Source organism: Nesoenas mayeri (genome assembly GCF_963082525.1).
Source record: "Nesoenas mayeri genome assembly, chromosome: 8".
Lineage (NCBI taxonomy): Eukaryota > Metazoa > Chordata > Aves > Columbiformes > Columbidae > Nesoenas > Nesoenas mayeri.
This window is the reverse complement of record NC_137554.1, coordinates 29,010,806-29,036,788: the sequence shown is the minus strand read 5'-3', so window position 1 is coordinate 29,036,788 and position 25,983 is coordinate 29,010,806. Positions and strand designations below refer to the sequence as shown.

General features: G+C 42.5%; 1 protein-coding gene across 1 annotated transcript; it reads left to right on the top strand.

Moving 5' to 3' along the window:
* Nucleotides 1-2,013: 2,013 nt before the first annotated feature.
* Nucleotides 2,014-25,200, top strand: FAM20B (FAM20B glycosaminoglycan xylosylkinase). Its single transcript, XM_080348963.1, has 8 exons — nucleotides 2,014-2,077; nucleotides 10,031-10,561; nucleotides 13,289-13,375; nucleotides 15,777-15,886; nucleotides 18,017-18,188; nucleotides 20,397-20,588; nucleotides 22,771-22,830; nucleotides 24,564-25,200. The coding sequence occupies exons 2-8, from the start codon at nucleotides 10,185-10,187 to the stop codon at nucleotides 24,793-24,795; spliced, it is 1,230 nt and encodes a 409-aa protein (XP_080205089.1). The 5' UTR covers nucleotides 2,014-2,077; nucleotides 10,031-10,184; the 3' UTR covers nucleotides 24,796-25,200.
* The last annotated feature ends 783 nt before the right edge of the window (nucleotides 25,201-25,983 follow it).

The window sequence follows — 25,983 nt, the reverse complement described above, 5'->3', positions numbered from 1 at the left end:
AAAACCATAATTGTAGTTGGGTTTAAAACTTTAATTTGGTGAGGAGTTAGCAGAGATGGAGTTCCTAACAATGAAACCGAGCTATTAATATATATATATTTAAGTATCTTTCCCTCTAGCAATAACATTGCACAAGAAAAGGATCCTGTGTCTAGATGTCTGTGAAGATGTTCGCTTGCGACACTTGGGAGCTCGGAGCAGGAAGTCATAAAGTACTAGGTGGTAGGATTTATTTTAAAAGGGATTTTAAAACAAGCACCATTAAAAAAAGGTTTTCATTCCTAGGCTTAAAAATGGAGGAGGAGAGGGGAAAATTCCTGGAAAGAAATATATTTATTTTCCATTTCACACAGGCCAGCCTGCAAATGCAGTATTTGTCGCAGTCTTAAAGTATCCAAAGGTGTTGCATTCAACCATGTTTTAAAAAGTGACAGCGAGCCAATGATAATAAAAACAGTGCTGCTAGGATGCAAAGTACCAAAAAAATCCAGGATGATCTTCATGGGAAGGTTAGATCCTTGTGCAAGATGAAAAATGCCCCACCAAATTATCTCCATGAGAAATTGCTTTCCAGCATCGCAGAAAGAAACTTTTTTGGCTTAGGAGAGAGCTGGAACGGGACATAACTACAGTGTTGCTCAACAATCTCCCCTCTTTCCTGACAGCCCTTCCCACCGTGCCACATAGGAGAGCTGAGGGACAGAGCTGCCGCTTCCTCCGCCACAACCTCCTGGGGTGGAATCTTGTGCTGCTTCTCATTGCCCTGGTAACTGAGATCGGGTGCTCACCATTTCTGACTTGGCCATCAGACCAACTTCATCCGCATCGCACACCCAAGGGTAGGGAGGTTTTTATGTGGGAGGCCATCTTCCAAGTCTGTGTGCAATGGACTTCTCCCTTTCCCCCATCCAAATAAAGAAATAATGATATTTAGTCTTGAGCAACACTTGGTGCAATAAAAAGCAAGATGCAGCTGAGGGAGACCTGGATGGTAAAGAACTACAGGCAGTGCCCTCAGGAGGCCTGAAGAAAGGGATGGAGTCATCTTCCATGGTTTGGTGGACTCGCTCCAGGAGTAAGTGGAAGCAGGGTGCGCAAAAGGGACCAAAAATATTATCAGAAAGAGCAAGGGGAGCAGGAAACGATGGAGAAAGTGTTCTGGATAGAGTAGAGCCATGGAGGAATGGGGTGTACACACATGGTGACTTGCCAATCTACTGCTCTGCCGTGTTTCTCACTGTTGTATTTTTCCGATAAGATTTCTGTGCTGTTCAGTGGTGACTCCTGCTGAGATAGGCTGGCATTGCACCAGCTGCGCCTTCCCTGCCAAACTTCCAGTAATGCCTGATAAATTAAATCAATGCTGGAGCATTATTTTTAATTAGGAATGTGTAAGCATAGAGGCAAACAAATTAATATATGCAATAGCATTTACATAGATAAACAAGTTCTATTAATGATATAGGTAAATTTTAAAAGGAGTTATATTATTTAAGACTATATTATAGTCCTAATATATAGTATAATAAGACTATATAGTATAATAATACTGTATAATATAGTCTAATAGGGCTTTTCTTCTAAATTCACAGAAGCCAGATACCCCAAATGTTGTTGTGTGCTGTTGCAGGCATTCTGTTCACACTGTATTTTAATATATTTATTAATATATTATCTATTAATATATTTATTTATATATTTTAATATATTTATTAACGTTTCCCTGGATTTCACCCTAAGCTCTTGGATCTCTGTCCCGGAGCACCAGTCCCGGAGCTGCCCCGCGGAGCCGGGCCGGAGGGGGTTAATCCACGCTCGCAGCCCATTGGCCGCCCGGAGGTGGCGCTCCTTCCGCCACTCCCATTGGAGACGGTGGCCCGAAGGCGCTAGGAGTCGTCCAATGGAAAGGCGCGCCGCGTCCCGCTGGCGAGGGGCGGGCGGGCGGTGAGTGGAACGGGGCAGGTGGAGCGCCCGCCCATTGGCGGCGGGGCGGCGCCGGGCGGCACCATGTTGGGGAGCTGGCGGGGGCTGGCGGCGGCGGCGCCGGCCGGGGCCATGGAGCCGGGCAGCGGCCGGGGTGAGTGCGGCGCGGCGCGGGGGACGGGCCAGTGGGGGCCGCGGGCTGCTCCGCGGGGTGGCGGAGGCCGCTCCCGCACCTGCCTGCGTGGCGAGGCGGTGGCACCTGAGGGGCGGGCACGCCCCTGCCGCCTCGCCCTGCCCGGGGCGCCGGCCTGAAGCCGGGATCGGGGGGACGGTGGTGAGGCACCCCGTCGCCTATCTCCGGGGCCAGGGTGGCCGGCGGGGGCCGGGCATCTGCCACATGGGTCGGGTCCCGGCTGAGGAGCCCCGCGGAGAGGGGGAGGAGCCGTTAGAACCGTTACGGCCGTTGGCCGGCGCGCGCAGGTGCGCAGCCGCTCGGCCGGGCCTTGCGGGAGCGGCGGCCGCGGCCTCCCGCCCAGCTGCCCCGCGGGAGGAGCCGTCGGGCCGGGCTGCACCCCGCGGCGGGCCCGGCCGGGCCTCTCCGCCCTGCTCTGCGCGGCGGCGGTGAGCTCCGCACGGCTGGCTCCTCCGGCGCGTAGGGCGCGTTCGGTCTGGCCAAGTCAGCCTCGGTGGAAATGCCTCTGCGGTTTCCGTGTAGGGGGAGAGCAGGTCCCCGAAACACCTCCCCGTTTCATCCGTGGTCAGTTGAGGACTTCACAGCCATCGCTGTGGCAGATGTGTGTGTTTATCTGCTCTCTTGCATTGCCTTCCTCTCCTGGATCCTTGCTTTGGGATGGGAGAACAGCCCCGCGCAGCTGGGAAGCCTTTCTAACCATGCACCGGGCTTGTGAATAGACTTGCTCCCAGGGCATCCATGGCAGCCCAGCTCAGGTCATCGTCCAGTTGGGAAAAATAAGATGTGTATTGTTTAGCAGAAATGCTGAGTCTAGTTGTCAAAGCCGTGGGTTTAACCAGTTTTAAAGGACATCTGTGTTTAGCTCCTTTCTGGATGCAGATGTGTATAAGCAGTGCAGCTGTTTTGGTTCATGCTGGCTGAGGCCCTAGTGCTACAATATACGTATGTGCTTCAGGGTCTGAGCAAGCAGAGAAAACTGTAAAACGTAGGTTGTAGTTTTGTAGTGATTTCAATATTAATAGATTCTACCTGGTGCTTATTATGGAATAGAGCATTAATACTGCAGTCTTATTTTAATTTGAAAATGATTCCATGCACCTCTTATGTCCTGAAGTCTGACCTACTTAGTTGCAACAAGATTTGTCTCTATTTGCAATACAAAACCTCAGGAGGGTGATCTGGATTTTGTTGTCTTGCACGTTAATGAAGTTGGCAGCTCAGTTCTGATACCAAAGTCTTTTGTTCTCTGGTTCGTTGTCTGCTACCTCTCTTCTTAAGAGTTAGGGAAATTGATTGGTGTCTTATAGCAGAGATGGGCTCATTGATATTGAATGTCAAGTGGGTGTAGAGACCCAGGTTGAGTTTTTGGTGCCTATCTTAGGTATGAACTGAATAAACATAAGAACATCAAGTTGAAAAGGAAAGCTACAGGATTTTCTTAACTGTTCTGGCTTTACTTCCAAGTTGGAAAAGGCTCCCTGAAACGTTTCCAGCTCGCTTTGTTGATCACAAGGGTCAAGTAGAACCATCAGTAACTGGGACGGGGATGAGGGGAATTATATCCTTTGTAGTGAAACTGTGTTTTCTGGCCAGGTCCTGATGCCCTCCACTTTTGTACCCTCAATTCCTGGCTGTCTCCCTTACCATTCCACTTTGCAATACTTTCAATTCTTTCCTTCTTGTACAGCATTTCCAGCTCCTCTGTGTACCAGCTGTGTGCATGCTGGTTGCCCAGATGGCTGAGGCGAACAGACAACTGTTGAGCTGCTGCTGCAGCCTTTCCCCTTGTGCTCCCCAGCTGCCAATTTCCAATAAATGCATAAACTCTGTCTTCAAAACATCTACTGTTTTCTCAGATGTGTTTGAAATTAGCCAATGGATCCAAAAGCTTACTGCTGAAAAGTGTGATTATATAAACTTTGTTTCCATAGGAAACCCTGCTTGAAGGAAAGTTGTTCTGTGAGGAGAACTGAGGAAGTGTGGTTTCCTGGGCACTTGTTTGCCACATCCTACCATGGTAACTCCTGCCTGTCTCCTACAACCTCAGGCCTCTGGTAGCCTCCTTTCCCCCAGGACTGCACCCAGGTGCCACCTGTGTCCCCATCAGCCCTGTCTCCATGGGTGCTGCCAGCTGTGTCAGATGTCCCTGTGGCTGAGTGGCCAGCCAGCTGTGGGGAGAGGTTGACAGAGACACTGAGTTGTCCTTGGCTTCTTGAGGCTCCTGTCCTCTGTCTGGCCAGTTGGTTTTGCAAAGCTTGCGGATGTATACACCTCTGACAAATTTGGCTGAAACGTGGGTGGTGGATTCTAAAGGCAAGGTGGACAGGCAGATGAATAATTACATTCTCACACCGCTTCTGAGAGAAAATATCAGGCTGTCACTGACTTTTACAGTCGAAGGCATACATAATGCAGTGGTTAAAATGCTTGTGGTCTTTTATATTTTATCTATACTCTGGCTTTCAACCAGGGATGCAGTTGTGCACGTGGACTGAGTGGAGCATAGAGTGTCTCAAAGATTTTGCCTATAGATCGCAGGGCTTTTGACAGAAAGAGAGATGGAGAAATAGCAGGCAAGTAAATATGTATGAAGCCTTCTGCGCCAGACTGCCAAACTCGTACACAAACCGGCATACAGAGAGTGGAAGTGACAGAATGAGTCTGAAATATCTAAGCGAAGGTCTATGGGAGCCTGCCTGTGAAAGCTGAAATAACAAGGCTTAGGCAGAGAGGGAAAGCATGAGCCTACCCAAGGAGCTGGCCAGAGAGGGGAGTATAGGAAGAAAGATCAGTCTGGTGAGACTGATGAATGGTTTAGAAAGAGGAGAATGTCACTATTGTATACACTGTTTCATCAAGACATTTTCTGGGATATACTGGAGATCTTTTAAAGACCTTTTAATAGGAGATCCTAGAAGGCATAGTGTATTTGGGAAGAGAAAATGTGCATTTAGACAGGAATTAGAGCATACTTAACTGTGTTTCAGTTGGGCATCTGTTTGAGCTATGATTTTTTTGTGTACTTGTGCTGACAGACCAAACCTTTGCCTGCCCTCAGACCTGATTTGTTATTCAGAGCATAACAAAATCTTAGCAAATTGCACACAAGTATTTTTGAGATAATAGATTTCTAGTTCCGTGATATAAAAATAAGATGATGATATGTGGCATAGTGTTGACCTTGTGACTAATAAAAACCTTTTTTTGGGATGTGCTGCTCTGCTAACTTTGCAGACTGCTTATGGTAGCTGTGATTTTGCTGCTTTTTGAACTAGGACTACAGTGTTATGCTGTTGGTATTTAATGCCAGTGGGCATGCTTTAGGTCAGGCGTTTGTGTGCACAGTGACCCCTCTGTGATATTTAGAAGATGCTGTTATTTGAATATTGAGTTGGAAGACTCGTTACTTGCTGAGAATACAGACTTGGCTGTAATGAGAGACAAAATCGATCAGGAAATAACCTGAAGACATAGTGAAAAACAAGAAGCATTTCTGAAGCAAACTTGCCAGTCAACTACTCTATTAAAAAGCTAGTATGGTTATTTCTGACTGTTTTATTTTCCTCGTTGATCAGGGATATGATAAAAAGGCAGTAGGTTTTTCTCTGCTTCTATGACATAGAGATGGAGTTTTGGTGGTAAAGCAACGACTCTGTCTTCTGTTAAGTAATGGTAGTGGGAGTTGATGCTAAGCAGAGGCTTAGGGAAGAAAAAACCAAAACACTCCCCCCCCCGAAAAAAACCCAACCAAACAACCAACCAAACCTTTTAGAGTTACTTGACCTTGGTAAGAGATCAGCAACTGCAGGAGGGAACTTGTGTTGTTCTGGGACTGTAGGTACTCAGGGATTATTCTGTCATTGTATTGTGTTAGTGCTGGTTGGAGGTTTAAAATGTGTTTGACTTCTGAAAACTTCATTTGTGTTTTTCCTTCTCTGATAGCTTCTAGTTCAAAGAGCATGTAGTATCATTTAGTGCATCCCATATTCCCACAACTTTTACACAGAAGTGGCTACTCTGTCCGTTTGCCCCTTTTTATCAAACAAGAAAACCTTTGAAAATCCTCTCACCCATCCTAGTTTCTGGAACAATCTCCTTTTTGGGTATCCTTCTGAGATGATTTCTGGGTCCTAGACCCTTTTGCCTTTTGTTCCAGAGTTGTGCTGACAGCTCACCCTGTTTTTCCCTTTTTAACATTTTGAGGATTTGTTACGATTCCATTTGTTTCTGTGACCACCTCTCTGATCTCTGTCCTCATTCCAGAACCAGCTTCACCTTCTTGAGCTTTCAAAATCCTATTTTCCAGTGACTTGTCCTTTTCTTCAAATTACTTTCTCGTAAAATTGTTTAAATATTTTCTTAAACACCTCGATGCTGTCACTCATGTCATCTTCAATTTAAAACCATAAAGTCTAAGTTCTCACTTTCCATGGTAAAATTCTTCATGAAGGGATTATTTTTGCTGGCTTGTACAACCAGGAGCATAATGCTGGCACCTGAGGAGTAATGTGCTGATCGCATAGCAACCTCAGGGGTGGTTTGTTATTTGCTGGAGAAAAGCAGCTGATAATCATTTCAGCAGATGTCATTAAAAAGTCAGAGCTGACTCACCTGCTTAAAGTTACAGAGAGCAGAATCAGGGAGTAATTGTATAACTTGAAGAGGAATGTTTGAGGACTGGATGTTCACTTAAGGGAATTACTGAAATGTCTTGTAGCATTTTTTTTTTTAAATTCTATCTACATTGTTGGAGGTTTTCAGGCAAATTTAGTTTTGAAGCTGTCACAAAAGATAAGTAAATGACTTCTAATTTCAGTGGTAGCTCTAGTTATATTCTCCTCTCTATCCCCCTAAAAGAATACTCCTAGAAATAATCAGCATTCCCAAAAATCAGTCTAGGAAAGCGTGTGCCCCGCTTGAGCTCTAAAGGTATGAAGCATTTCTGTCCAGTGCTTTAGTTGGCCAACACTGGGCTGTGAGGCTTTCTTAAAATATGTATGTGCATGTATACCTATCTCATAATGAGGGGTAACTGTTCTGAAATGAACTGTGTTCTTCTCTGTAACTTCTTAGAAGCTCTAATAGATTTTTAAAATCAATGAAGGCAGATCATGATAACATCAATGTTCAAAATTATTCAGAATTACTAGCTTTAAAGAAGTGAAATTATGGAATTACAATGAAAGGGTGTGGTAATAGCCTGATCTGCATTGTTTACTTTCTTATGTTGAAGAATAATGTTATTATTTAGGGCTCTCTGAGTGACTCTTTCTGTATTTGCAAGAACTGGGGCTCTCAGGTCAGGTGTATCTTTCTTATCTGTGCTTCTCACTCTGGTGCTTGCAGTGTGTAATATGCAGATCGACTTGCTGTTTGGAGAAATGCAGGCTGTGTGAACAGAACTGAGAGGAACTATAATTAGTTTTAATTTCCATATAAACATGTAACTTGTTGTATGTCACTATTAGCACAAGCACTTATTTTCCAATAGATTAAATTCAGTATTACATAATTGACAGGGGACCATAGTGCTAGTTTGAAGCATCCCTGAGACTTGGTAGCTGCCTTTCACCCTACGTTCCACCCTTCATGGGGTTTTCATGTTGCTGTTAACATTTAACCACCAGTTCACATTTCAGTTTTAATTCACTGTCATTAGGAGACTTTCACTTTCATTCTTGCCTTTCTGCACACAGGTTTTATAGGAAGTATTCAACAAGCAAAACGTGTGACTGGGGAAGGGCTAAGCTGAACTGAGCTGTAATCTGTGTGGCAGGACAATGATGGCAAAAAAAAATCAGCTGGTAACCTGGGCTCAAAGCCATGCTTCTGCATGGTCAGAGCGTGTCGACTGTAAGTTGAGCGGTGCCCAGCTTGGTGGCTGTGCCGAAAAAAGTGATTTTGGAAATGGGAAGATCTGACAGTTTATTATGGAATTTCCTCGTCCCTGTTGGTGGGTCTTTGTGACTGTTCCTAAGTGGTTTGGCTGCTTATCCTTTGTTGGGCTGGCCTGGGCCATAGGTTTACCTGCACCTATAGTGACAAGTGCTGCTGCCAGGAGAAACACTTGTTCTTGGCCTCATGGTGTGCCCTCCTTAGATGTTTATGTAACTACATTGGAAGCCAGATATGGTGAAGGAGGACTGAAGCTAAAAATGAATAAATGAACATGTTCAAGCTTTAGCACTGCTCAGATCTTTCATGGAGTGCGGTACATGAAGGTGGGAGATAACATGGAGGGCAGGACCATTCTTTAGGTGACAGTGCTGACATAATTTGGGGTACCCCACTGTAGATCGGTGGGCTTCATAGGCACTTGATGGGCCATCTCTCACTGTTGGAGCTGCTGGGCCCCCTCCCTTGTCTCTCTGATGTGCACTACTTGTAGTGTTTTGTAGGCAGATGATAAACTGTGCATTGGCTCAAGAACTAACAGCAGAAGGTAGTTTACACACAAACCAAAGAAGGTGGTTTATGTTTAGGTGGGTTGGCAACATTGAACGTTGAACCACCTTGCAGCTGGGTTGTGTGAACGCTGACACTGCTACGTGGGAAGGTGGGAGGTAGGGTGGGTCTGCTGTAGACCTAATGTAAATTTATTTAAGGTTATTTGTGGGCTTGCACTTGCTTTTATGCTAGTGCTCTTATACTGTGCCAAACCTGAATCTGCACTGATGGCCTGCTCAAAGGGTGCACCATACTGTCGTCTGCTCTTTGCCACGGCCTTAATCTTCAATGGAGGCCACACGGATGCTGAAGATGGCTGTGATCAGTGTTTGGCTCATAAACCATGATCTGGCTGTCCTTGGGTTGCTGCTGGTAAATTAACTTAGCCCGTGCAGCCTGTTTTTCCAGTGACATGATTAATAATGACTGGCTTATACGCTTATTGTTAAATCGCATGAGAAGGCTTTTGTGGATTAGTCCTGCTCAGGGTGCCGTTTGTGGTTTTTGTGGTTACCGTTGCTTGTGCAGGGAAATCTTTGGGTCCAAGGGTTCCTCAGAGATGTGTCTTAGTATCCATTTCCAGTTGGTTTTTGACTATGTTCAACTAGTATTATGAAGATAATTTCTGTCCTCATAACTGAAACAAAGTTGATTAACTAGGTCTTATGTGGTCCTTAGATGCTAATGCTGTACTGGCAAAGGCTTGTTGAGGGGTAAGACATGTCTTGCAGCCCATTGTGAATACAGAAACACCGATGTGGCAGTAAGTGTGTCGTAAGAGATGTTTCTGAGAAGAGGCAGTATTAGTGTTTGAGGTTTTTTTTCCTTGTTAATTTGGTGTTGAGATTACAGATAATTTGCATATTTTTTGTGGTTAGTGGTTTTACAGTTGACTGCAGCAGATAAAGATAGGTAGTAAACCACAAGGAAGTGAAGATGTCCCTTTTTGGTTTTTTTTAGAATGGAAAAAATATGCATAAATTGTAGTGGCAGCAAATGAGAGGCAATAAACAAATTAAGTCTATTCTGTCCTTATGTCTCACACCTCCAGGAAACTGGGCTGTGCAGCTTTTCTCACCAGTTGTCAGATGTCAGAAAATCTACCCGGGAGCTTTCTCTTGAGGGACAGATCTTCAGAAAACCAGAGGTTATGGGTTTTCTCAGTAATGGCAGAGTTCTTGTGAAATTGGAGATCAGCTTAAAAGACAATTCTCTGCAAAAGTCTTGCCCACGGTAGTTGCTGTAGTTATGATTTCAGCTGTGTAGGAATGCTATCAGGCGATTTCCCATTTTGTGGAGATCACGGAAAGGCGACAGGCGGACAGCAAACCCCATGTGTTTTAACAGAAATGTTTGGGCTTTAGGATACAAGTGTAGGTAAATGCAGACTTACATTCCAAGAATAAACTTGATTTTGAGTTTGTTGGGATCTGCAGGAGTGTAAATTTCTGTTTTGTTTATTTTTAGGGGTACCAGAAGATGCTTCAGCGGTGATACCTCTTTCACAATGCAAGTTATGAATGAAATGAATTCACTAATATCCCCTTCCTCACCCTGATCTCCGATAGACTTCCTGTAGCGCTTGGAAGAAAGGGTCAGGGGAGAAGGGTTGAAGGTCACCATGAAGCTAAAGCAGCGAGTTGTGCTGTTGGCCATCCTCCTTGTCATCTTCATTTTCACAAAAGTTTTCCTGATTGACAACCTGGACACCTCAGCTGCCAACCGGGAGGACCAGCGCGCCTTTCACCGGATGATGGCGAGCCTCCATGTCGAGCTGGACCCCCGCCTCGACCACACCTTGCAGTCCCCTTGGGAGATTGCGGCCCAATGGGTGGTACCCCGGGAGGTGTATCCCGAGGAGACACCCGAGCTCGGGGCTGTTATGCACGCCATGACAACCAAGAAAATAATAAAAGCTGATGTGGGATACAAAGGGACCCAACTGAAAGCTTTGCTAATACTTGAAGGAGGACAGAAGGTTGTCTTCAAACCCAAGAGGTAAATATTTCCTTCAGTGATTGAATGAATAACTGCTTTATGTATTTATTTATTTTTTTTTAATCTCCACGTTGCTGCATTGATGCTTAAATTACAAATTTACACATAAATGGAAAGGCCATTCTAACATTTGCGAGACAGCACGGAGCCTTGCTGGTCCTGTAGCAACACTAGGTTGCTGTGCCAACTGTCTCTCAGGCTGTATAGCTTTGATGCTCGAAACAGCCTGTCTTCAGGTTAAAAGAATAATCACTGTGTGCAGTCCTGAGGGAATGTTGTTAAACCTGATATTTTCTGAGCAGTACCTTCCCCTGATTGTGGAAATGCAGGTTGTGGCTGTGTAGAGACAAGTCTTGCCTACCATTTCTGAGTTAGGGTCATGTCAAACTGCCACAAGAGAATGCTGTTCAAGAACAGGGAGGGAAAGGTGGCAGTGGTCTTAAAAGTAGATCTGAGTGACTGGCATGAAGACTCTCAAAATCACTTTGTAGGTGAGAGTGAAAGCCCCTGAGTTGCCTGTGTACTAATAGTGGGTACTGGAGGAGGAATGTAAGAAGGGGCAAGTAGTGATACTTCCTTGGCATGCCACAGGGAAATTTGCCACGATTGAACATTTATGAAGAGTCTGTGCATGTCTGTAAAGGTTCTTGAACTGTTTGCCTTTGGGGAAAAAGAGAAGAAAGAAAAATGTAAGGAAGAAAGGCAGGTGTGTTTTATGGGACTGCACTGCAAATCTAAGGTGTTGTCATCACAGAATGAGTACATCTCCAAAGGATATTGGATTGAGCAAGCGTGAAATTTTTCTGTCATGTTAATGAATTATTAGAGAATGAGAATAAAATCTGCCCTCCACTTCTTGAATTCACAGTCCTGTTTCTGTGTGGTCAGTTCACTGGTCTGGCTGGAGCTTCACTGTGGGGCTGGGCTGTGTTTAAATGGCGTGAACCTTTCACACAGAAGTCTTGGTGATATGATAGGCAGCTCATCCAATAAATGCCATAACAAAGCATGGCATTTCTGTAGTGCTTTTTGTATAAGTGAGTCCTATAAAGCATTTCACTGAGCATTAAATTACATTCCCATAATGGAATGTCTGTGCAGGCAGACACAGTCACTATGCTCCATCAAGGACATACAGCTGGGAATGTTTATGGGAGTGCTAGACAGTGTATAGGGGTGCTAGACAGTATGGCCTTAGCCATACTGGTAGAGCCGTGTTCTGTTTGTGACTGCTAAATAGATAGGCTTGTAGGTAGAGTCTTGTTCTGTCATTGCAAGGTAGACTCTTTAACCAGCTTTTGTCCTGAAACATGACAAAGTTACTACTAAAAACTGTTTTGAGAAAACTTACTGGTTAGGGAAGAATGAATTCTCTCAATTTGCCACTATTGCTCTAGACAAGACTAGATGCCTGCTGGGCATGGAAGCAAGAATTTGTTCTGTTTCACCAATAAGTTTTAGCTCTGCAGCTTTAAAAATGAGACCATGTTTTCAAAAGCCCGCTCTAAAAACACAGAAAGACCTGACATTGGGGACATGTTTGAGGGTTAGCCGTCTCTTTTCAAAAATAGTTGAAATCCAGCCTAAGTTACTAATGATTAATAGTTGCTCCCACCACATGGCAGTGGTATGTGTGAAGTAAGATGCTTGTTTGGTGTAAGTTCCAATTTGGAAGGAATTGTCCAATCCTCCCAAAAACTCCATGCCATCCTGTGCTGGTTGATTCACTTATGAGCTGCCTTGCAGAGAAACTGAAGCATTTGCTCAGATTGATAAAATGGACTGTTGTGTTGCCCAAGAGATCTTCCCTGGGCAGGATTAAAGCACCGCGGCTTCTCTTACACTGTTGCTGCTACTACTTGAGTGCCAAGTCTGTTAGAAACAATCCAGTTTACACAATTTGATACATAGGTGGAAATGAAAAAATAGGCAATCTAATTTGGCCTTACTGTGTTTGAAAAGGTGTTGCATTTCACCCATTTGCACGGCATTGATTGTGGAATTTTATGCTCATCTGAAGCGTGCTTCTTAGCAGTAGCTAGACCTGATTCAAATGTCATGAATCTCAGAAATTTGTTTGCCTTGACTATTTAAATAACATCTATTTTAAAAGCAGAAAAAAAAAAAAAAAAAGAAAAAGCCCATCACTTCACCAAAATATGCCATTGTTGTTGTAATGAGTGTCTGATTTCCATTTCTTACTGTTCATTATGTCTTTTTTCCGACAGAATAAAGGGTCTTTTCATATCCAATATTGTCCTCAGGTTCATGCTTGCTGATCTTCTAGCTACTAAAGATTGCATTTGGCATTTCTTCCACAATATCAGATTGTATTTTCATGTTAATCTACAATCCATTCTAACCCCAAAATCATTTGTGGAGTTGTTCTTTCCAGTATAAATAGTCCCCTGTTCTGTAGCTGGGTCTGTGTTCTTTGTTCTTGGATGTGGCTTGGCATATAGTTGAATTAAAACTCATTAGTCTGAATGAGCACCGCTTCCCAAGCTCTTGAGACCACTGCATGTCACTGACCTTTCTTCCTTATTTACTAGTTCAGCAGGCTGTACACTATTTAGTCTCATTAATATTTTTTTCCTCTCCTATTGCCAATCACTTTGAAAGTGACCCAGGGTCTGTTTCACATGGCAGTGTTATTGCATTTGTTACTCTGAATAGCAAAACTGATGGAAATCCTGCATTAATCACTTCGTCTTATTTCGTTTACAGATACGCCAGGGATTATGTAGTGGAAGGAGAACCATATGCCGGCTATGACAGACACAATGCAGAAGTGGCGGCCTTTCACTTGGATAGGTACGGAACTATTGGGTTACCTGGTTTTATTGTCTCTGGTAAGTGCTTTGTCAGAGTTGGGGAAATAGGAGTTCCTTGAAGAATACATCTCAGACGTGAGCTACTTCTAACCTGCCAACATACCACATTGAAACCAAAAATGAAAATCAGCTTTTTTGTGAAACTTCATTTCAGAGATCTATGCAACATTCTAACATTTAAGATTTTTGTTGAGAATTTGAAAAGGAGAATGAGCATTGAAACCACTGATGTTTCATATTGTATGGAAGAAAAGAGCTTAGCCAAATCATGTGGAAGCAGCTGAAATGCTGAATTTATGTGATAAATTAATGTCTAGTACACTAAAAGGTCCAGTGTCTAGACTAACAATGTAGACTAAATGTGAATCAGTGCATCCTAGAGGAAAAAACAGCTATTCTTAAATTATTTGTATTCAGGGGTACCCAGGTGGTTTTGTGGACCTGAGCTGGAGCTGTAATTACTAGAAGAAAAAGTTACAGGACATACAAAGAATGGGTCAGAAAATACCAAACACTGAATGTCAGTAGTTATAAAATACAAGCTAGAGGTGCATTTTCATCTAGAAGAAATGAGTGCAGTCTTGGTCTCCTTATTGTAAGAGAAGATTTCCAAAGATAATTCAAGATGTGAAAGTTTCTTACATGAAGAGACTTAAAATCTTGGGAAATGGAACAAGGAGGCACAAATATAATAAAGAGCAGAATGGTTGAACTTAAAGTGAGGTTTCTCACTACATAAATAAGAAGGCTTATCACTGTGACTGAAATCATAGATGGTAAAGTTATGTTTGTTAGTCATAGTTCATCTTTGGAACTTCATATGGAAATCAGTAATTCTAGGAAAGTTTAGTGATAATTAGTTGTGTAATACACATTACTGCTGTTGCAGTCTTGAAGTGGTGGGCTAAAATCAGGGTATGTTAAGATCAAAAAAGTTATGTAGCCAGACATCTGTTGTCCATTTGTGCTTTCAAGAAAAATATAGGCTTCAGTTTCCCTAAAAAAGCAGCTATCACACATTGTAAAGCAAGAATTCAAAGCCTCTTTCCAGTGTCCAAAACCGTCTTTCTTAGCTCTTCCTTGCTGCTTGGTTGTGTTGTGCTTATTTCTCGGGCCTTTCTCCTCTCTTTGCAAGTACGCATCTCTATATTCTTCAAGAATACCTAGCAGGAGGTACCTGCCCACATAACATTAGCACATACCTTTGTTTAGAATGGTGTCAGTTACATATTTTGTCTGAGGATGGCCTTGTTTCAAGAAGGATCTTGTATGTTTACCATTAATGGCGGGGCTGTGTTATCCGGGATACTGGACTTTCAGCTGTGGGTCTGAAAACACAGGATCTGGTTTTCTAGATCGAAGCTCTGTGCTTATTTACTTAGAACACCTGCATTTGCTCAAGCTGTACATAACTCTCTGTATCAGCTATGACTTTTGTCTTTATGCATACAATATTTACTCAGGCAGACATTTGGTGATGGCCTTTTTAGAGGTATTTTATACTTATGAAAGGGGCTTCCTCATTGAATAGCTAAAAAAAATACAGCTGTTGAAATAACTCTCCCAGTATTTCTGTAAAATGTAGATTGTCCCTTTTTGGGAAGGAACAGTCTGTTTTCAGTCTCTTTTTCTGCGATGCAAAGACTACCAAAAGGGTATAAAAAGTAGATTAAGAGAGTTTGGGGTAGTTTGTACACCTCCTTGAAGCGCTTTTAAAATTCCATTACAAATACCCGACTCATTTGTGGTCACAGAGCAAAGGCTATGGCAGACGTGGGAGTGGAACCTGGATCTTGAGACTGCAAGTTTTATGGTTATTTTTCTCACCTCTTCTTTTCCAGACACTTTTCAGTTATTCAATTTTGTTACACTATTCTCTCTTCCGTTCTCCCCCCTCATGCCAAACAAAATAACTCTAGATTGTTTACTTTCAAATATCATTGAATTGGGCTTAAACCTAACATTTTAATAGATAGTAATTCCCACAGATTATAAATGATCTTTCCAGGTGACCAGCCCAAAGACCACATGGTTACTGCTTTAACCTGCACATAAGACAGATGATGGATATTTCTGGTATGAGGTCTGAGTTCTGAGAGCTGGAGCATGATACATCCTGTGTTGCTCTGCTGCAAATGCTCTAATAAAGGAACGTCACCGATGGCCTGTAAAGCAAATTTACCATCCAGACACTTAGGAAAAAGGAGTTTCCTTACTTTGCCTTGGAGAACAGAAGAGGTTGCTGCAGGGTTCCAACTTTATTCTTTGGTTTCAGCCATCTCAATTTCAGACAATGGCACAGAGACTGTGGGTTTGTTTTAATTTAGTAAAGCTGCCCATGTTGCAAATTGTCATGTCATGTTTTTTTCACCCCAAATTAGAATTCTGGGTTTCCGACGAGCTCCACTGGTGGTTGGCAGGTTTGTGAATCTACGGACAGAGATCAAACCAGTAGCCACAGAGCAGCTCCTGGGTACCTTCATGACTGTGGGTAAGTGGATTCTGTGGGTTGTGCAGCCCAGTAAAGAAAGAACATGTTTAATGAGAAAAAGAGCCATGGGAATCCGACAGTTATAGAGCAGTTAACTATGATACAGGAAACTAGTAAGTCTCTTTCTGTGCCAAGAGGGATCATAACTTGTATAACCCCATATGGCGGGGGAGGCAAACTTGATTTCCTCCAAGTTGTTTTTCCTCTGTAGCTTCTCTGTGTTCCCGTGTGCTGCTGTTATAGATGGGATGTTTTTTCGACTAAGAATGTTTTCTCTGCTGTCAGAGGTGGTAAGAAAAGTCTATGATTAGACCTGAAAAGAAAAAATTGGAATTGTATTTAACGCAAACACAGTGGTGATTTGGGATAATTTATAGAGCTGTTGCGTCGGTTGATATTAGATGTTGTTTGTGCTATATCAGACTCTGCTGAGCATTCATAACTAAATGTGTCAGAACTTCTGTATGTTGTTTACAGTAATAATGCTGTGAAGGACACTTAATGGGAATTATTAATGTGAACTCCTACCAAGTGGTCATTAAGCACCAAGAAATGAATTATGCTGCAGCCTGAACTCCTTCAGGCTTTCATAAAATATCCAATTATTACTCTTCTTTTTTTTTTTTGTTTGTTCAAATAAGACTCTAGAGGTGATTGTTCATTACAGCTGATAAATATGTGTGCCTGTGTGTGTTTCTATTATAAGCACTGCTGGTAGTCTCACCTACTAAGTTTGCCTAACACTTTCAGTTATGAGGTTTAACTTTCAGATGAGAGTAGCGCTGCCTTGCCAAACTCTTTTTGCATTCACATTGGGTGTCTGCCTCAGGCAGACTTGACTTTTTCTAATTTCAGCCAAGATAACTAATCAGTTTTCTAGGAGAAGTGCTGACTTCAAAAGTGCAGCTCCAGAAGTTTTCATTGCTGTTCTGCAGAGCATGAACCAAAGAAATAGGTGGATAGGGAGAAGGTTGTGATTCCTTGTCAACCCAAATTTGACCAAGTTTCCGAGATTTTGAAGGAAAGATAATTCATGCATACTCAGTGCAGATTTGCTAGAGCTGCAGCTAGAATCTCAAAGAATTCTGTCTCTTGCTGGACCTGCTGCAGGCCATGGATAGGAAGAGGGACTTGGAGGGTTTTCATAAAAATAAGAGAACTGGTCTGCTGCAAGCTCTGTGTTGTAACTGATCATCTCTGCGATGTTCTCAGGTTGTCTAATTTGCAGAGTGGGAGCACAAGAGCTGGATCTGGATGGAGGACGGCAAAGGAGTGCTGGCTGTTCAAGGAATTATGAGCTGGGGAGGATGTTGGGTGTAGAGCCAAAGAAGAAAGGACAGGGAATAAGTGGAATCACAAGTGAGACATAGTTGAATAGTATTTTGGAAGAATATCTGTGAATACGGAGCTGGAATTGACTTGGCAAGAGTCAAGTGAAGGCAGGTTAGAAGAGTGAAACAGAAGAGGTTAAGCTAAAAATGTTAATCTAGGCTACGTAGTTTACTGTACGCTAAAGGCTACGTAGGCCTTAATAGACTACAGACTGCAGGGTTTCATTGTTCTGTCCTGTCAGAAGACACGGATGAAACTTCTGACATCTGCGTTCCTGGGTCACACGGCAGCTCGTTTGTGTTTCTCCCGCTGAGTCAGCTCAAGTGAGTGAGCCGTGTGGCAGATCTCGGGGCTCCAAACTCATCTGAGTTCTGCTTAGTCTTTTTTCACTCATCTCTTTTTCATCAGCTTTTTCAAAAAAGTGAGAAACCTGCCACCTTAAGGGTGAAGTTTAAAAAACAAGGAGGGCTAAGGTTGCAAAGTCAAGGTCCTAAGGACTAGGAAGAGATCACAAAAACTTGCTGGTAGTGCAGTGTGGTATTAAATCTCAGTGTGATAAAACCATGAGAAAATACAATTGCTTTCTCCTTTGAATATTGGTCTTCAGTGTTGCTTTGAATGAATGGGTGTCTGTTTAATCTCTTGAGCCTCTCCTTCTCACAAGTAGGAAGCATCAGGTCAAGTGCAGTGAAATCCTATTGCAGGGAAGGTTCTGCTGCAACAATATGCTACTAAATTTCAGTTGGCATCCCTTGGATTATGTTCTGTTCTTTTGATACCTTGTGGGGTTTTTTTTAGGTAATAACACTTGCTTCTATGGGAAGTGCTACTATTGTCGGGAAACAGAACCAGCTTGTGCAGATGGGAACATCATGGAGGGGTCAGTGACCCTGTGGCTACCAGATGTCTGGCCTCTTCAGAAACATCGGCACCCGTGGGGCAGGACATACCGTGAAGGCAAACTTGCCAGGTATGAGAACATCACAGGCTTATTCTTTATACATGATAACTGGTTCGGCTTACATAGGTAGGCACCAACAAGTTCTTATTTGCTTTGAATACTATCAGTATTTGGTGACCATGCTCAGCATCTAGAGGATGTTGGCAGAGAAGGAAAAACATGGGAGACAGCAGTTTGGTACAGTAGATGGAACATGTCCAAGTGTTTGGGTTGGAGATGTTTTTGCCATGACTAGAGCAGATGGTTTTGAACTTAATAAATTTTTCAAAGTCTGTGTCCTGGACAAGTGGTTTGAAAGAGATTTTTTTAGTCCTTGATCTAAAATATCCAATGATGTGATTGTTCTCAGAAAGAATCTCATCCAAAGGCTTCATTGAATTGTTTTAGCATATTAAAAATACAGTTTGATTTTTTGAGTAGCAGATGTTGTCTCCTTTTCAACAGATCAAAATCAGCTGTAAACTGCAGTAATGAATTGACTGAATTTCTTGGAGGTGTTTCTTTTTTGAGAGACTGTTTTTCATCATAAACTGCCTGGTTATACAGGAGCTTACCCTGATACCTATGCTGATGTGATATTTGCTATATTTTAAACTTAGCTTTTCCTTGTTCAGGTGGGATTGCATGGTTCTGTTGTCTTGCACCTTGTCACACTGCGCTTTTCACTTTGAGAGGATCAGGAGAATAAAACATTCTAGATGTCATGCTCTCCTTTTTCTCTGTCTGGTAATTATGGAAAAATAACTCTGTAGGAATTTCTTTCCTGATCTAGCTGCTTCTACTCTGTCCTGAGTTGACCCTTGAATATAATTTATATAAGTCACATTAGTGTACATAATTTTTAATGGACATGTAATAGGTAAAATCCCTGACCTTCGAAGTCCTATGCTAATATAATATGAATGATCAGAAATAAATGCTGGAGGAAGTTCTATCTTGAAAGAGTAAATGAAAAATGAGACGAGACTGCATGGTATAGCTGAAAAAAATGTTCAAGGAGATTAAATACTAATCTATAGTAAAAATGAGAGAAAGAGAAACAGTTGAGGGAGAGAGAGGGGTGTAGCGTAAAAGAAATGTATCCAGTACAAAGAGGAATACATTACGAGAAGGGAATGTGTGTGACATGTTAACAAAAACATCGAGAAGATAAAATTTTGGCCACTCCAATTTGAGTAACTGGAAGAAAGATGGGATATTGGGAGTTCAGGCTTTAAGAGCTCTAGAAGATGAAGTGGGGTATGTGGCAGTTCTCATAGTTAGATTCTGATCTCCCTGCTTTTCTGACTGTGATTTTGAGCATGTCAGTGAGTTTCTCCAGCTTGTTCCCTCCATTTCTGTTCACAGATGATTTCAGGCGTTTCCAACTTAACTGCTGTTTCGTGAAGGATTGTTTCAGTCCTTACATGGAAGATTTTGTACATGTACTTGTTATTTAGGTTGACAGATGGACAGCATACACACCAGAGATTTGGCTGCTTTGGTGGTGGTGTTGAATAGCTTTGAAAACTAAAGAAGAAAATGAGAAAATTTTAAATCCTAGCTTTGGAGAATTGAGACGTGACATCCATGTTACAAGACCACAAGTACATGCCTAGGTTATGTGTAGAAGGGAAGGAAAGAAAAAAGGAAGCTTGAAATCTTGCCATTGGTGAAGAAGGTGAGAGGATCTGAAAGGACAGTGGGGAGGAAAGAGACAGCTGAGTGATGGAGAATGAACACACGAGGCCCTTCTTCTTGGAACAGAGGAGGTCATTAGTAACCGTGATGAGGTTATTTGTATTAGAAAGAACAAATTGAAATGATCACTGGAAAGCAAGACTGATAGGAGCAGATTGAGGCAATAGAAACAGCTACAGTACTTGAAGTCCTTAGTTAGGAGATCTAAGAGAAGCAAGTCGTGATGGCGGTCGTGCTGTGAGGCAGCCTGGCCACCCCTGAATTCTGAGCAAACTCTGGCCTTGTTTTCTGTAGGAAGATGATGTGTAACCTTGCACTGAAACTATAGCTTGCTCCACACACTAGGGTGTTAATATAGGATTTACTTTTTTAATAAAACACATTTGTCCAGCTCTTTCTTCTTTTATATAGCCTTTCCTGCTGAACTCACCTTCTCTTTATGCACTTGTGAGTATAGGGGCAGTTATAAACACCGTTGGTGTGCTGTGATGGAGTGTTCCTTGAAGATTTGATTTGTTTTCTCTTAACGGCCCACAGGTGGGAGTATGACGAAAGCTATTGTGATGCTGTGAAGAAGACTTCACCCTACGACTCAGGCCCGCGTCTCCTTGATATCATTGACACCGCCATCTTCGACTATTTGATTGGAAATGCTGACCGGCATCACTATGAGAGCTTCCAGGATGATGAAGGGGCCAGTATGCTTATCCTCTTGGATAATGCCAAAAGGTAAGAGAAATCCTGGTGGCCAGACAGTGCTGAGCACAAGGACACACATTTATCTGCTCTGTATCTCACTGCTTTCTCCCACTATTTTGTTCATTAATACCTTTTGTGCTAAAATTTCAAATCTTTCCTACTTATCAGAAGTTACTCACCAAATATTGGGGTCCTTCAAAGGCTGTGATGCTTACTCTGTACTCTAAATACTATGGCTGCTTTGGGCAAAGTCTTACCCAAACTACAGAAATGCCCAGATTACCACAGTATGGCCTTTTCTCCCCAAGCAGCTTCCAAAGTTTGCTTGTTTCACTCCTCCTATTCACAGAAAAGCCCCTCCCTTTTATAATTGAATTAATAGAAGGTTAAAATCTTATGATTTGTTATTTAACAGTGAGTATTACTGAGTGCCATAGTAAAAGTAGATGTTTTCAAAACATATCTGAATAATTTGGCATTCCTTGCCTTCTGGATCAGTCTGCTCTGGGTTTAAAAGGTTTAAAATGGAGATAGAACTGATACTGAGAGCAAAATATGATGTCATGAGTGTAGACATTAACTGTTATCGAAACAAAAATGAAGCATTTGGTAACTGAGAGGAACTGATGAGAAGTCCTTCTTGAGGCCAGACTTTACTATTAAGCATATGTGGTTAAAATTTGAGTTGTTCTGTCTTTGCTATAGATTTTCTGTGTCAACTGGCATAGCTTAAGTTTAAATCATTACAATTTGCTTAATTTTTCAGATGGGCACTGCCATCTGCAGCAGCACTGAGTTTCCGCTTCTGCAGATGCACCAACATCTGCTGGTTGGCTCTGGCAGGTCATGCTCCAGGCTGTGCTCTGCAGGGCTTCATGTACCGCTTGTACCACGTGTACATAGCGTTTGAGACTTCTGATCTGGACAAATTCTTGGAAAGCTCGGAGTTACTGTTTCTTTCCCTAATTGCCTTTCATATAGTAGATTCCTTCCTTACTTTGTTTCTAATTTGTCTGCAGTGGCGGAGTGTTTTCTCTTTATGCACTAGCCTGTTCAGTAACATGCCTTCAGTTATGTCAGCAGGATGCATTTCACCTTGGGATTGCTTTAATTATTGCTGCTTTAGGTGATTTTGGCAAAAAATGTCTTTCTGTAATGCTCTGGCAATGTGCTAGGAGGAAGTTAATGTATTAGTCACTGGAAGTGAATATGGTAGTTCAAGGTCATGTCAGACCTTTCATTATTGTACATGTGTATAACATTATGAAAAACATTTCTGGTGGGGCTTTGTAGGCTCAGGATTAAATTATTTTCTTCAGTTTAAGTAATGTTCTTTCAGCTCCTTTGAGATAAGTGATAGGGGGACAGTTTTTCCATAGAATCATAGAATATCCCAACTTGGAAGGGACCTGTAAGGATCATTGAGTCCAAATCCCTGCTCCTCTCCAGAGTACCTAAAACTAAATCATATGACTAAGAGCCTCATCCAGAGCATCATCCAGATGCTCCTTGGTGCTGTGACCACTTCCCTAGGGAGCTTATTCCAGTTCTAAAGCTACTAATAACAGAATTATTTGAGCAGACTAATACCATACTCCTAGATTAAGTTATCTTTATTGAAGGGAAAGTTCTTTGTTGAAAACAGTGTTATGAAGGGGGTGAAACTAAAATGAAAAAAAGCTCATGTTTAGATGTAACTTGAAATACTATGAAATCCTTTTGGCAGGCTTGCCTTAGAAAGTGTGATCATGAAATGATGCAGTTGATCAGCTTGTTTGTTGAACTGTTGGTCTAAGCCTGGCCATCTAAACCAACAACACATGGCTGCTGTTTCCTTCATCCCCTGTCCAGCTGTGTCAGACAGGCAAAGCTCCTGCTCTCGGTGTCCAGAATACCAATGACTCCTTTCCCTTACTTTGCAAGATGAGCCCAATTTCTAAACTCCTCTGATTTTTGTTTCTAAGGTGACTTGGTCTGATAAAGAACTAGGTACGCTGGTGTTGCTTCCATTTACCTGGTACATTAGCTGATGCTGTTGAGAGTGATATCTGTAACTGGTCATGCCCTGATTATATTTTAATTTAAATTATTTGAGCTGTTGGAGCATGAAATTGCCTAGTATTGATTTTTTTGAATTCTTTACAAATCTGTTGATGTTGAGAACAACATTAGGAGTTCAACTGGTTCACTTAGTTTTAATTTTGCTTTTCAGCTTTGGAAACCCTGCCCTGGATGAAAGAAGCATCTTGGCTCCTCTTTATCAGTGCTGCATGTAAGTGAAATGCAGGGATGCTGTTCATTTCATTTATGTAAATGCTGTCCCTAGGGTTGCAATATAATTAAGTTTGAAGCCTTCTGGCAACCTGAAAACGTTCACTTGGGTACGTAATGCTTTACTTTTTTGAGGTACTACCTTTGATGCATTTTCTCTGCTCAAGAAGCTGAGAAATACATTTATATTAAGGTGGTAAATCAGACGGTAGACTGTAGGAAGCAGTCTCGCCTCCAGGTCACTGGTTCAAATCTATCCTTAGTCAGTATGACAGGTACTTTGCATCTGCAGCTGCTTCATCCAGCTCCTGCCGAACAAAAGTTCACATCACAGTTTGAGCTCTCTCTGACAGAAGCTAAGGACTCGACGTGTCTGGCAACTTAACTACCTTCATTTCCCAGTGTTCTTTCTAAACAAGGCTGCAGCACTGCTCGAGGTCCTCCTTTCAAAGTGAAGTTTTGAGGTTTTTTGCAGGATTTTTTTTACGCTTTGGCCTTGTGAATTGTTTGTTCATTTCATTTTTAGAGGCTGTGACTTGTTGATTTTTGTTTTCTGTCACCTCTCCCTCACCAGCCTATCACTGCTTCTCATTAATAGATAAAAGTATCAGAAAGAAAAATACTGATATATCCATTTACTGTCTGTTGCTTCAAGATAACATTAACTCCTTTAAGGCTTCCAAATGAAACATTTAGTTGAGAGTTCCCTGAGCCTGTCCCTGGAGGGTTCTGCCTCCCAAATTGCTCAGGGCCCATGAAGCCTGGGTGCTCTGCAGAAAGCCTGAGCTCTCAGCCCCTGCTTATGCTAAGGCTTTATGCACGCTGCGTGCTGCAGTACACCCGGCCTACCTTCTGCAAGGTTCTTCAATTAAAGTAAATGATTTTCAAATTCTTTAGTTGTCCTACATTAATTTTAAATACATTTTTCACTTCCTGCTTTATTAAGGTCTTTTGAGGTCTTTCTCATCTAGATTCTCCCAAATACAACTAGGACAGAAGCTGATCTATATAAGACACACTGCAGTTTTCTGCTTTTCAGATATCCTTTCTTTCTGTTACCAACCAAATGCCATTTAAGAATTCATATGCATAGTTGTTTTAACTATAGATTTGTTACAACGCTTACTCACGCTGCTGGTTTCTTTAGAGGCCATGAAAAGCTGAGAGTTTAGACTGGTGATGCTAAAACACGCACATTTGAGGGAGAATCCCAAGAGACTTCACAGAACAAGACAGTTTAGATGGGCTGATGTGAACAAGTTCAGTGGCCAATGAAGCAGAAGGATCACTGCTGAGTTCACCTTCTGTGGAAATTCAGTTGACTGACTTTGGTCCTTTGTGATTAGTTGTTGGTCAGTGATGCTCTTCCTGAGGTGACATGAGTTTTGGTTTTGAATTAACAGCTGCGCTGTTGATTTTCTTTCCTTTTCAAACTGTATCTGGGAGGCCTCAGGACTGAAGAACCTCCTTGCTAGCAATTGAACATAATAACACAAGAATTACATGACATTAGATTCTTCTTCACATTCAGTCTTCTAGTTTCACTTAGATATTGCATGTAATGCAGTTATACCTGGACCCTTCCATCTCAAAAATTGCTTTTTTATTAAGACTCTGTTCTATTTAGACAAAATCATGATATAACAGGCTTCCTTGAGAGGCTGGCTTTGATATTACTGATGGAACTTGAGCTGGACAGGGCCGCAATGACGTGTTTGTTTCTTTCTTTTTCAGCATCCGGGTTTCTACCTGGAACAGACTCAATTATCTGAAGAACGGAGTACTGAAGTCTGCCTTAAAAACTGCTATGTCGCATGACCCCATCTCACCAGTGCTTTCTGACCCTCATCTGGATGCCCTAGACCAGCGGCTTCTCAGCATTCTGGCTACAGTGAAGCAGTGCACAGACCAGTTTGGGCCAGATATTGTGCTGGTGGAAGACAGGATGACACTGTCTCATTTGTAATTGTAGTGGAACACAGATGAAACTCCTTTTTTAAAAAAACAAACAAAAAAGCGATAGGTAAACAGCACAATCAATTGGGAAAGGCTGTGGCCAAGGTGAACTGAAATAACCAGGAGAGCTTCTGAGCCAGAGAAACAGAGGTGACACTGGCTTTTACCTTCGGCTGACAGCGGTGAGAGGTGGGAAATTGGAGCCTTGGGTGGCTCAGTACCCGTAAGGGCATCTTGGCCATTGTGGTGTGTCCATTGCCGGCAGTGGATGTTGCACTGGATAAAAATGGCTCTTGATGTTGGTGGAAGTGTGTGAAATACAGACACTAATTTGTGAACTGAATCTAGAGGAGATGAACAGTATGATCCTCTCCCCTTCTCTTCCCCACATACACTCTTGCGAGTTTTTGTCTGATTCAGGGTTGTATATAATCAGCTGTGAGCTGGTTAGGCATTTTACTGCTTCTTTAGAGAATGAGGAAGTGGTGAATAAAATAATTATTAGACCGAAGAGTTGTGCCATCCCCCCGGGGGTGGGATGTTCTTCTGAATGCCATTGGGGTGGGAGAGGGGACCTCTGCTGCTCAATTGTCTTTTCCTCGATAAAAGACTAGGAATGGGCTTTGCCTTGTGTTAATGCTTCAGTGTTTTTGCTGAAGTCCTATCAAAGATTTATCCACAGGGTTGGAGATTTAGGGGAGGACAGGGTGGTTATACAGCACTTGGTAATTAAGAGGTTAAGGTAAGTTTCCATGTGTCCTGTCATTGTTTTCCATTTATAAGGAATATGGCAAGGTCTGAGTAAATATCCTTGCAGTCCTGTGTCCATATTAACCAAATTTTCATTGTATTGTAGCTGAGGAGGAGGATAGAATCTGTCCTTGGAAGCAGGTTCTGTTTAGTGAGGATGTGCTGCTTACTCTGTGCCCTATTTGATGTGGGGAGTCTGGGCACGTTGTGCTGGCAAAGGAGAGGTGTATTGCTGGACTTCCCCAGTAACCACCAGCTGTGGGCAAGGCCCCAAAGAGTGGAGAAAAACCTGAACTGTGCTCGCTCTTCTTCAGCATCTCATACAGAGGGAGCTTCCTGCTGCTTGGTGTTGTAATCACAGCTCAGTGCTGCTGATTTGTGGACCCCAGCTGTTTTTCAGTCGCACCATCTACCTGGTCTGGCTTGTGGCTGAGCTGAGAAGCTGTGA

Excerpts from the sequence above, each read along its gene's own strand:
- FAM20B (XM_080348963.1), top strand. The coding sequence starts at position 10,185 with ATGAAGCTAAAGCAGCGAGTTGTGCTGTTGGCCATCCTCCTTGTCATC. Across the intron at positions 18,189-20,396 it reads CGTGAAGGCAAACTTGCCAG|GTGGGAGTATGACGAAAGCT; the intron begins GTATGAGAACAT and ends AACGGCCCACAG. Across the intron at positions 22,831-24,563 it reads CCTCTTTATCAGTGCTGCAT|CATCCGGGTTTCTACCTGGA; the intron begins GTAAGTGAAATG and ends TTTCTTTTTCAG.